This window comes from Sorex fumeus, unplaced genomic scaffold (assembly GCF_029834395.1).
Source record: "Sorex fumeus unplaced genomic scaffold, SorFum_2.1 ptg000009l, whole genome shotgun sequence".
Lineage (NCBI taxonomy): Eukaryota > Metazoa > Chordata > Mammalia > Eulipotyphla > Soricidae > Sorex > Sorex fumeus.
This window is the reverse complement of record NW_026606066.1, coordinates 22,586,956-22,599,020: the sequence shown is the minus strand read 5'-3', so window position 1 is coordinate 22,599,020 and position 12,065 is coordinate 22,586,956. Positions and strand designations below refer to the sequence as shown.

Here is a 12,065-nt window from a genome sequence, read left to right as displayed (position 1 = left end):
TTGTTTTTGTTCTTGGTGATAATCCTGATGATGCTCAGGATTTCTCCTGGCTCTGCACTTAGGAACTTCTGGCAGTGCTGGGGGTGGGAGGAAGGGGGGCATATGGGATACTGGGGATCAAACCCGGGTCGGCTTAAGGGAAGGCAAATGCCCTATCCACTGTACTATCACCCGATCCCTCTTTTAAAAGAATTTTTTTTCTTTGGCTTTTGGCTCACACCTGGTGATGTGCAGGGGTTACTCCTGGCTCTGCACTCAGGAATTACTCCTGGCAGTGCTTGGGGGACAGTATGGGATGCCAGGGATTGAATTCGGTTTGGCCACATGCAAGACAAACACCTTACCCACTGTACTATCACTCAGGCCCCTTAAATCTTTTTTTTTCATGAAGAAAATTCTTTCTATAAACAGAAAGCATGGTATAACTTCATGATTACATTTTGTTACAAAATTGTTACATTTTTCTCAACAAAGCAAGGCTGTGATTTTGAAGGCTGATATCCAAAGCAAACTCATTAACTCCTTTTGGTTGGGTTTGTTTGCTGCAATGGATCCAGGACCTCCTAAGTGCACCATAAATATGTCAAATGAACGAATGCCTCCAGATCTTGGAATTGTGTGCTTTTAAATCTCAAGGTCTCTATGAGTCAAAGTTTTTCCTTTTATTTTACACCACAGTGAAGTCAATGGTGCTGTCAGCTGCTAGAACAGCAGCTGAAAGAGGAGCTCATTGACTCTTTTTCCATTTATAGATGCCACTAAAGGTTTTAACATACTAGAGAAAACTAACAGCTGCACCCTGGTTTAAACAATAAATGACTCACGTCTACGTGTAACACCTAATATTTGAAAAGATCAATGAGTCAGAAGCAAACCCCATGACACGATATTTCAAATTATTCCCTACTAGTCAGCAATTTTAGTCACACTCTTTTGCTTGAGAAACTATTTAAATATTACTGATATGCATATTTTCAAACTTCTTTCCTAATGTAAAGTGTTTGTTATTTTAACACCATGCCTGAAAATGTAGAAATACTTCCATGTTTAAATGAAGTAACCAATTTTCAGCTTTTGTTTATTGACTTTTTAAAAAAATTAAACTCAGATTACTATTTGATTGTACTCTGTGCCTGTGGTCATACCTATAGTTGTGTATTATTTTAAATGTCTTTTTTACACACACTCCTTTCCCTTTAGAGCAGGGGTGGAGAACTATTTTGTTGCTAAGAGTCATTTGGATATTTATATCTAATTTGTGGGCCATTCAGTACAGACAGACAGGCTGTGGAAAACTGACTCAAGAAGCATACTATTTATCCTGTAATGTACCAAGGCCAGACTATCTGATTTTTGTGTCCCTTATATGGCCCATGGACTAGATGTTCCTCATCTCTGTACTCTATTGGCTAATTTCAGTAATTTGACAAAGGTTCCTTAGATACTGTCTTGTTGCTTTGGGTCATGCCTGGCAGGGCTTTGGGGTACTGTATGTGGAGCTATGGATCAAACCCAGGTTGGCTGAATGCAAGGCAAGTGCCCTATCCATTGTACTCTCTCAAACCCTCCTTCTCCACTTTTTTTTTTTTAAAGCATTGGTCCTTTTCATTATAACCCTCTATACATCATCCAAATAGAGTTTGAGTTGATTGAGAGTTCAAAGTATGTGTATGTATGTGTTACTGAAGACTGAACTCTACCTCAGACAAGTGAAGCATGTGCTGCACCGCTGAGCAACATCCCCTGGTCCATAATAATATATTTAAACTAGATTACTGTAACTTACTTTTACTTTTACTGTAACTTAAAAAGCAGTATTTTGATTACTCCTTAAGAAAAATGCTATTCTTTTAAATAATAATGTCAAAACATTAAATTGTGCTGCATAAATTCTTTATTAAACCCAACATGATACAATCATTTAATATCTGCAGACTAATAATTTACAAGTATTAAGTACAAAACTAATATTACAAACCAGATACATTTCAATTTAAAAACTTTTTATAAAACTGACAGTAAAATCTTAGATGAGGTTTTCTTAATTATAAAAAAAACTTCCTTAATGTTTTCTGTAGATGTAAACAACCAATTTTTTGCATTATTATAGGCAACTAGAATCTTAAATCTTGAGATACTTTAAATAGAAATCCAGCTCAACTCAAGATCAACTCATTACTTCCCAAAGTCCCTGCAGGGTGAATCCATCCTTCAATTTCTCTATTGCAAGCCCCAGTTCTTCTGAAAATACAGGTTCACGATCTTGTTGCTTTTTGGGAGATAAGAGGATGAGATCGGAATAGAGAAGGTGGCAAGGAAGAGGGGAAAAAAAACAAAAAATAGGTTTCACATAAGTTTGTGAATTCTAAATGTTGGAATATAGAAATATTTTTTCATATAATGTAGGTAAAAATATTCTTACCTTATTTCCATCAGCAAAATAAGCCTGTAAGATAAGAAAATTATATTTACACATTCCACATATAATATGTAAAATAGATTAGTAGGCTAAGAAATAGACAGTTTACAGAATAAGTCTGTAACCAAATTGATTTTTACATTCCTTGACTATGCTCCTAATTTTTTCATCTCTCTTTCCAACTAGGATCACAGGATTCACATCTGTTAATCATTACTGAGTAGAAGAATTATGCTTTAAAATCTGGAAAATTCTGCCTTGTTATTAATATATAATTTTCTTTATTAACTTGAAAGGACAGGGCCGGAGTGATAGTACAGCAGGTAGGGCATTTGTCTTGCACGCGGCCGACCTGGGTTTGATCCCTGGCATCCCATATGGTGCCCCCAGCACCGCCAGGAGTAATTCTTGAGTGCATAGACAGGAGTAACCCCTGAGCATTGCTGGGTGTGACCCAAAAAGAAAAAAACACTTGAAAGGATAATATGATTTAGAAGTTTCATTCTTATTTTTGGTTTAGAAGGTGATGCTGGCAAAACAAAAGTAATCAGTGCTTTAATCTGTGAGTAAATGCATGATGCATACCTACCATGGTCCTGATCTGAGTTCAACTCATGGTAGCACATCAACATGTTCTTCAGATAAGAACTAGGTGTAGCCCTAGGGGTCCCCAGAATGGGGTTAACACACACTTGCATGTGGCTGGTCCTCTTTCAGTGCCTGGTACCACATGGTTCCCTGAACATTCCCAGGAGTGACTTCTGAGTACTGGTGGGTATCACTCAAATCTTCCCACCCTGCCCCCCAATATCTCAAATTTTATGGTATTTCATACATTACTTAATTTGGCTATAAATCCCAAGAAATGTTTCCTTCATGATACTGACCACAAAAGCATCCGTGTGATCATCAGCATCGATTTCTACATCATCTTGAATTTGTTCAACTGTCAGAGCTTCAATGGGCTGTGGCTAAAAATCAGTACATGTTAAGGTGCATCAAAGATATGATATTAATAAACATTAATATATATTTCAAGTAAGGGGTTCTAATAATTATAAATACAAAAGTATGACAAAATTAAAAGTTACTTATATAAAAGTAACTACATGGCAAAGGAGATGGCCCAAGTGATAGAGCACAAGTCTAGCATGTGTAAGGCCAGATTTGGTCTTTGAATTACTTATTCCCTGAAGTACTGCTAGGTGTAGGCCTGATGGCCCCACACAACACCGGCATGGGCATCACTGAGTATCACTGCCAACCAATGCTTAGCTCAGATCTCCCGAGAGATCTCCTATGAAAGCAATCACTCATCCCCTCAAGAAGAGATACTCTCTCAGTGTTTTACACCTGCACACAGCTAGGTGACCACGTGCAAACCTACCTCTCAGTCTCCTTCACTGTGAGTAATAATAGGAATGCTACACTTCATAATGTTAGTGAAAGAGTTTAATACTGTGATACATAGAAAGGTCTTAGAGTAGTGAGTGGCAGACAGGCAAACAGGAGATGTCGCAACACGGTCACTTAATTGACAATATTCACCAAGAGCACACTGTGTGCTGGTTGTGATTGCTGGAGATACGGTAGTTAAAGAAAACAAAAATTCCTGATTTCATGGAGATGGTGCATTGTGGAGGAGACTGGTGCGTGTAACAAAAATTAAAGCAAGCAAGCAACAAGCAGAATCAGGGATAAGAAGTGGGGGAGGCTTCTGTGTGGCTGAACAGTCTGGAGAGAGCTCCCTGAAGAGGCAACTTGGAGCTGGGTGCTACAGGAGGTGACCATGAGTTCTTGCTGGCCGGCATCTATGCACACTGGGAACTGAAGAAGGGAAAGGGAGGTGAAGTGAAAGACAGAGACAATGAACAGAACTGACAGACTGATGATTCCTTGTGCCAGGATTAATAGCTTTGTGAGAGAAATTTCTTTCATTATTTTAAGAGTCCCATGCTCAGCAAACAGTGCTAGCTTTATTTTTGGGGGGAAGGGGGGCATACCCAGCAAAACTCAAGAGTTACTCCTGGCTCTCAGGAATTACTTTTGGTGTTTGGGGGACCATATGGGATGCAGGGGATCAAATCCGGGTCAGCTGCCTGCATGATAAGTTGACAAGTATACCCTACCCACTATACTATCTCTCAGGCTCCTACTCTTCTATTTTTAAATGATAAAACTGAAGTTCAGATTTGTCTTGGGTCACAAATAAATGTTGAAATTATTACCAGATTCAGTTTTTCAGGTTCGAAGGTCTATGCTTATTCTATAATATTCTATAATCAAAAGTAATAGCCAGGGAGGGAAGAGTGATGGAGCAGCCTGAGAGGGCACCAGGGAGAAAGCTTCTGGCAACAGTGCCACTGATGGGGGTTAACAGCAGGTGCTAAAGTAGGGGCTGATAACACCAGTAACAGGAATGCCAAGGGAAGAGGCTGAAAAGTTTAAAACAGAGTCAGGTGGCTGGGGATCAGAGTACAGATCTCAGTAACTGCAGCTTAAATGGAAAGAAAGAGGTAGAAATAGGGAATGGACTGGAATGGAGAAAATGTGTACAAATAGGAAAATGGGAAAAATAAAACAGAAAAAAAAGGTTTTATACATACTTAAAAATAAGTTAAATAAAAATCAGCAGGATGTTGCTTTTCAGCAAACAAGACGTGACCATTTTAGGTCTGCCAAATTTGAGATGTTTAACGAAATCCTCGCATGTTTTACTTACAATCTTTTCCCTCCTTTTGCTGGTAGATACAAACCAGTAGGTGCTCTACCACTGAGCCATGTCCCTGGCTTAGACAGACACTTTAAACTATAAATATGAGCTTGGGAATGAGAAATTCAACTTGTCATTTGGAATGCTCATCTACATGAAAACAGTCAAGAATACTAGGAACCACAATAAGTTTTGTTAATTAAGGCCAGAAAGATAGACCCAAGAGTTCTACAGAAACACAAGCTGAAGGGCCACCGCAGAGGCGGTTATTACTGAAGAATATACAGAGATGGCAGAGTGAAAGGGAGAACAGTGAATGAAGTGCAGGTTGGGAAGAAAACACAAAAGTATGATTAAAGACAAAATACATAGGATTATACATAGTAACACAGTGTCAACAACTCAGTGCGCTGGAAGGCAACAAGAACCTGGCTGAAATCAGAATGTGTGAAGGTGTGCTCCACCCCCAACACTGCTGCCTGAACTCTGGTCACATCCTTGTATCCCAAGAGCAAGAGAAGCGATATCGATAAGGCTCAACATTCAACATTCTCAGTCCCTGACGGGACACTGATGAAATGGTAGACATCCAGGGGTCAGCCAAAGGCCAGACAGCCAGGGAGGGAACAGCCCGATGGAACAGCCCGAGAGGGCACCAGGGAGAATGCTGCTGGCAAGAGTGCCACTGATGGGGTGGACAGCAGGGAGAGTGCAATAGTAGGGGGTTGGTAGGCACACCAGGGACAGGAGGACCAAGGCGAAAGGCTGAAATGTTTAAAACAGTCAGGTGCTGGGGATCAGGGTACAGAAATGAGAAAATCAACAGGAAGGCCAAGAGCAGATATATGGGGATGATGTTAAAATCTTTCATGGCTGCTATGGCTGTGTGGACACAGGCCAGCTGACTCCTGGAGTTGTAAACCTGGGGGAGCCTGGAGAAGGAGGATGGAGGATGTACGGTTTGTCCAGGCTAATGGAAAGATGAAGGAAAGTGAAAATAAAGCTGACAGAGTGGGGGCCTAAAGTGTGCGTGTTGCAGAGGGACCTTGCGCATGTATTCTTAGGGTTGACTGCTCCCTTAGAAGAGCAGACCTGGATGATGATACAGCTGGTGAAAGAGAGGAAGCAGGCCCCGTGAGGAGAGCCAGGGGCAGGCTCAGAGCAGAGTCTGCTTAAGCATCTTTTCAAACAGTTTAAATCATAATTCAGGCGTTCATTTTCAAGTGTGTAAAAGCAACTCAGCCCACTGTGTTTCTCATGCTGAATAAATTACCTTCTCTTCCATCTCATAATCAACTCCAAATATTGGACTGGCAGAATAGACTTTGTGAAGTGAATTGATTTCCTTCACAGATTCTTGTAGTTTTTCCACAGGATCTATTTTAAAGCCAAGCACATATCCTCCACTCTTTAAGAAAAAAAAAATAAAGAAAAACCAAAGAAGGAAGCCTGCAAGTCTTGTTTTTAGTACATGATACACTATAGCTTTACTTATCCTTATTTTCGAGAATAACAAGGATTTCACATGATTTTATCTGTAAATACCAAATCAGTTAAGATTTAAAACTAAACAGAAAAAGCCAGAGAGATAGTACAGCAGGTAGTGTTTGCCTTGCATGTGGCTGACCTGGGTGTGATTTCGGGCATCCCATATGGTCCTGAGCCCAACAGGAGTGATTGCTGAGTGCAGAGCCAGGAGGGAGCCCAGAACACTGCATGTGGTCTCCAAACCAAACCAAACCAAACTAAACACAAATACCTAGGAGACAGGCTATGGGAACTAATTTTTTTTTCCCTGAAAAGTAATAGATCAGAGTCTGAAGAGATAGTGTAGTGAGCAGGGCACTTGCCTTGCACACAGCCAACCTGGGTTCAATCCCCAATATCCTATATGGTCTGAGGACTGCCAGGAGTAATTCCTGAGTCAGAGTCAGGAGTAACCCCTGTGTGTTAACTGAGTGCATCTCCCCAACAACCATTCCCCTCCCCCCAACACACACACCAAATAAATACAATAATAGGAAGAAAGGGAGCAGCATATCTTATGCCACCTCTTTAAAGGAGAAGGGAGATAATTTACCACAACAGGTTTTAGTAGACGGTTGTTAAAAAATTTAAGTAGCGTATTATAATAATTAGAATATATACTTTGGATTGAAAGCAAATCCTTTTGGGATTAAATTCTGGTTTTATAAATATTTCCAGATGATATCAGAAAACTTAATTTCTGTAGTCTATACCTTGCTTTTCTAACCTTTCCAGTGACTGACTTGTTATGTTAAATTAGATTATATGATACTTAGCACCAGTTTCTAGAATTTAATAAGCCTTTAATAAATGGCAATATTAATCTCTAGGCCCAGGTAAGGAGCAAGTAGATGCTGGTACTTATACTTGGAAATGTTTATATAAATAAGTGTTCATGTAAATATTTGATTTAGTTGTATTTCTGCCCAACCTGGCATATTAGTTTGCATACAGATATAGTGTAATCTGTGTATAAAATCTCAGGTGTGTGTGGGAGATGACATTTGTAAATCTGTATTTCTCACAGACATTCGTCTGAAATCAAAATCCAGGCAAACATTTCTAACTTCTCCAAGACTTAATTTCCTCTACTGGAAAATAGGGGGGGGTGGGGGATACTAATTATGTTATACACTGTGTGAAGTGAGGTAATGCTTGACAACAGTAACATGACTGTTATTCAAAATAATGGAGAGGCTGGAGATAGGAAGTAAGGCACTTGCCTGCTTGAAGCTGCCCTGTCGGATTTCTGGTACTACATATGGCCCCCTGCAAACACTGCCAGGGGTCACTGCTGAGCACAGAGTCAACAATAGCTGTTTGTGGCTCCAGTGCTCCTTCTCCTCAAATATGAAATGTAAGGCAGCTCTCCCTATAGCTACCTGGGCTTAGTCAAAATCAACAGGGTTGAAAATATTGGATGACATACTGCTTTTCTGCGGATGTTTAATGACAGAAAGTTCATTGCTATGCAGTTTTATTCAAGAAAACAACAGCATCATTGCACAATTCTTGATGGCAATATATTCGAATAATTAAAATTTCTTTGTTTTGATTTTGGGGGGCCACAGCTGCTGCTCAGGGCTTACTCTAGGTTCTGCGCTCAGGTTCATTCCTGGTGGGGCTTGGGAAACCAAGTGCAGCGTCAGGGATCAAACCAGGTTGGCCACATGCAATACAAGCACCTTAACTATCTCTCTGGCTCCAAATTAAAATTCTTAATTTCATATTACAAGTTGCTATTCTTCAGTGTGAACTTGTTACCATATATATTAACAATATATAAACTGGAAGTTTAAAATATATTAAATATTAATAAATAGAGTAACTTACCTGCTGAGAACTTTCTATGACAAGAGCTAAACCAAATTTTGAATCTCTAATCTTTATTGACCTCTAGATATAAAAGGAAAAAAACAGGTTTTAATCATTTGATAGCAGTGATTCCTTAACACAAGATTTTCATCTTATACATGTAACTACTTTCATAATCTAAGAAAAATAATCCTCTCTAATAGCTTCATTACATTTCCAAGTCAATGAGATCAATTCAATGAAAAATTTCATACTGGGGGCCCTGGAACAATGGTACAGTGGTAGGGTGTTTGCCTTGCACACAGCTGATACAGGTTTGATTCCTAGAATCCCATATGATCCTCCAAGCACTACCAAGAGTGGTTCCTGAGTGCAGAGCCAGGAGTTACCTCTGAGCATTACCAGGTTTGACCCCCAAACAACCAACCAATCAAAAAAAAAACCCTAAAATAATTTCATACTGGATTAAGAAATCTAACTTGTGAGACAATACAAAAATGCACCTCTGAAATATGTTAAATCTCTGGCTCAAATATGCCTCACTTCTAGAATCATCAGTTCTCAATATTTTTAAGATTTTCATTATTAAAATCCCCCACCCCCTTCACTGAAAACCCCAGTCTTTCTAGGGGTAGTCAGAATCACCTAGGTGCATGTGAGGTAACAGGGATTAGGTTCAGGACCTCACACTTGCCCTAGCACTTTCCAAGCTGCTGAGTCATCTTCTAGGCCCTTCTCACGGGGGATCACAAACATGACGGCCTGATTACCTCCTTCAGGGCAGATGGCAGCATTTGGCGCCTGAGCTCATAACCCTGCACTTGCTCGGCAAGTAAGCCCCTTAAGTCACTGAATCAATTCTGAATATTTTAAACTAAAGGAAAGAAATTTAAAAAATAATGTTCTCCTTTCTAAGTATCTCAGACAGTGGGGTTCCCAGGTTACCTTGGTTCTAACAGTGGCTGAGATTTAAGCAACTGGCCTCACACACTTGCCTTTACTTCCTGCTTTAAATCACCGAACCATTTTCTGAGCCCTTCTAGCCAGGGTCCTTCTTTCCAAACAACAGATCTGTCAGGATTGCCTTAGCACATGCAGGAGATACTGTGATTTGATCTTGTTGCCTCAGGCTTGCCTTGAAGGTATGGTAAGCTATTAAGCCATCTCTGGGGTCCCAGGGTAGTCTTTCAAGTTACAGAGCCGTGTCTTTTGTGGTTCCCAAGAAAGGATTAATTTTTAAATCTCACATGCCTCTTACTTCTTAAAACACAGGTGTTCTCTAAGAATTGATATTCTATTTATTTTTAAATAGGTTAGAGGCTCTCTGGATATAAAAGAAGGCCACAATGAGTCAAATGTAAATATAAATAGGTCCGAGGGGAGGGGAGTGGTCAGGGGACCTTGGGGCAGCAGTGGAAGAATGCTGGTGGAGGGTTATAGTAGTAGCACTATGACTGTAAAACAATGACTTTCATACCGTTGGAAACTATGATATCTCAATGAAAGCACATTAATTAAAAAATTAATAGGTAAATGGGACACGAGAGTGACACCAGTGGTATGGGAGAAGGAAAAAGGGGCAGAATGACAAAGGCAGGGGGGACCTGTAGAAGGTGGCACACAAGAAAAGATCCTGCTGAAGAGGTTATGAGAACCACAGAGCATCTGACATCACAACCGACCTGCTGACCAAAAGCCTGATAAGGAGCATCCGAGGTTGCTTCTGGGCATGTCTCACCTCCCAGACAGATGGAGAGAAAGTGAGAAAGGCACATAGACAGACACACTGTTTGAGGTGGCTGGGTTGAGTTAAAATTATATTTGTCATGAAAACCTGAGATTTCACAACGCAGTTGTATTCAGAGTCCCTGTAAAGAGCCATAATACATGGACGGGTGCCCTCACTGTAAACAGGTATCCGACCAGCTGAGTAAGGGCAGCATAGGCTCAGATAGAAACTGGCAAGAAGACGTGAGTATATAATGAGTGAGGTCAGGGGCTGTGGCTGAGGCTGAAGTTAGAACATGACTGCTGCAGTGACAGACTGTGAAGGTGTCGGGTTGCAAGTTATTTGGGTCAGGCAGAATCTGTTCCAGGGGCCATATTTGGCAATTGTATTATTAAATAACAAAAAGTTATTTTAAAAGTCTTGTCTGATTATATGACTGAAACCTAATTATGAAAAGCTTTGTAAGGATCTAGCTCACAGTGAATCAATAAAAAAAAAATTGAAGAAAAAAAAAAGGCCTGTCTGAGGCTAGAGAGACAGTTTAGGGATGAATGTGTTTTGTATTGAATGTAGCTGACCCTGGTATGATAACTAGCACCTTCTATGGTCTCCTGAGTACTGCCAGTAGTGACCCCTGAGCACAGAGCTGGGAATAAGCCCTGAGCACCATAAGTATAGTTCCCCCAGAAACAAAAAGAAAATCCTATCTGAAGTATGCTTGCTGCTGAAAGCACAAGGCTGTTTACTATTTAGTAATTATTTAGCACAAAAGAGGTTTAGTTAGTTTACATACATACAATATAGAAACTGCATATGAACCTAAATGAACAACACAATTCAACAAACATCTATGTTATGCAGACAGTCATATCTTCACAGCCATAACTGTTAAGTTGCTCTTTAGATGGCTGAAAATAATTTTCTTCCTATCAGGCTCTATGATTTTGTTTATTGTGTTGCTTTTCTATATTAGAGTGAAAAATCCTTGATAGCAGATGCTGTGTATTGGCTCATTAACTTTACTGTTTTTTTTTTTTGGTGTGTGTGTGTGTGTGTGTGTGTGTGTGTGTGTGTGTGTATGGGGGGGGTCACACCCACTGGTGCTCAGGACTTTTTCCTGGCTCAGAAAGCATACCTGGTGGGGCATGGGGGACTGTATGTGGTGCTGGAGATCAAACTCGGGACAACCACATGCAAGGCAAGAGCCTTAACCTCTGTACTATCTCTCCACCCCCTGGTTCATAATTTTCATGATTATTTATCTGCAACGAACACAGAGTAGGAACTCAATATTTGGCAAATGCTCAGATATTTTAAAATAACTTAGAAATAAAATGATTCGACAAAAGATATGTTTGGAAATATTTTGCAAATATTTCAAGGAATTATCTTCATCTTCTAAGAAGACACATCAAGAAATGACATCTGGGGCTGGAGCAATAGCACAGCGGGTAGGGTGTTTGCCTTGCATGTGGCCAACCCGGGTTCGATTACCAGCATCCCATATGGTCCCCTGAGCACTGCCAGGAGTAATTCCTGTGTGCATGAGCCAGGAGTAACCCCTGTGCAATGCCGGGTGTGAACCAAAAAGCCAAAGAGAAAAAAAAAAAAGAAAAAAAAAAGAAATGATATCTAAATGTCATACACATTGTATTTACTCAATAATCATTTATTAAACTGCTCAATCATTATCACCTTACATCCTACTGTTAAGGGTGATTATCACTGTACAATCTTCCTGTTTTTAGGAATTATTTTAATTTAGAATCCTAGAAGTAGTTTATGTAAAATAAAATTCTTCAGTTTTATTATTTGTTTAATTATGTCACTGAATCACATATTTTTTGTAGCATCAGCAGTAG

At 39.9% G+C, this 12,065-nt stretch overlaps 1 protein-coding gene across 2 annotated transcripts in view; it reads right to left on the bottom strand.

Moving 5' to 3' along the window:
* Positions 1 to 1,882: 1,882 nt before the first annotated feature.
* The window catches only part of BBS5 (Bardet-Biedl syndrome 5), a 28,202-nt gene continuing 18,019 nt past the window's right edge, over positions 1,883 to 12,065 (bottom strand). For both annotated transcript variants that reach the window (XM_056110313.1, XM_056110312.1), the window contains 5 exons: positions 8,493 to 8,555; positions 6,406 to 6,540; positions 3,307 to 3,390; positions 2,423 to 2,446; positions 1,883 to 2,269 (listed from right to left, as the gene is read on the bottom strand). In XM_056110313.1, coding sequence (XP_055966288.1) covers positions 2,168 to 2,269; positions 2,423 to 2,446; positions 3,307 to 3,390; positions 6,406 to 6,540; positions 8,493 to 8,555 — 408 coding nt within the window. In that variant the 3' untranslated portion in view covers positions 1,883 to 2,167. The remainder of the gene's footprint in view (positions 2,270 to 2,422; positions 2,447 to 3,306; positions 3,391 to 6,405; positions 6,541 to 8,492; positions 8,556 to 12,065) is intronic.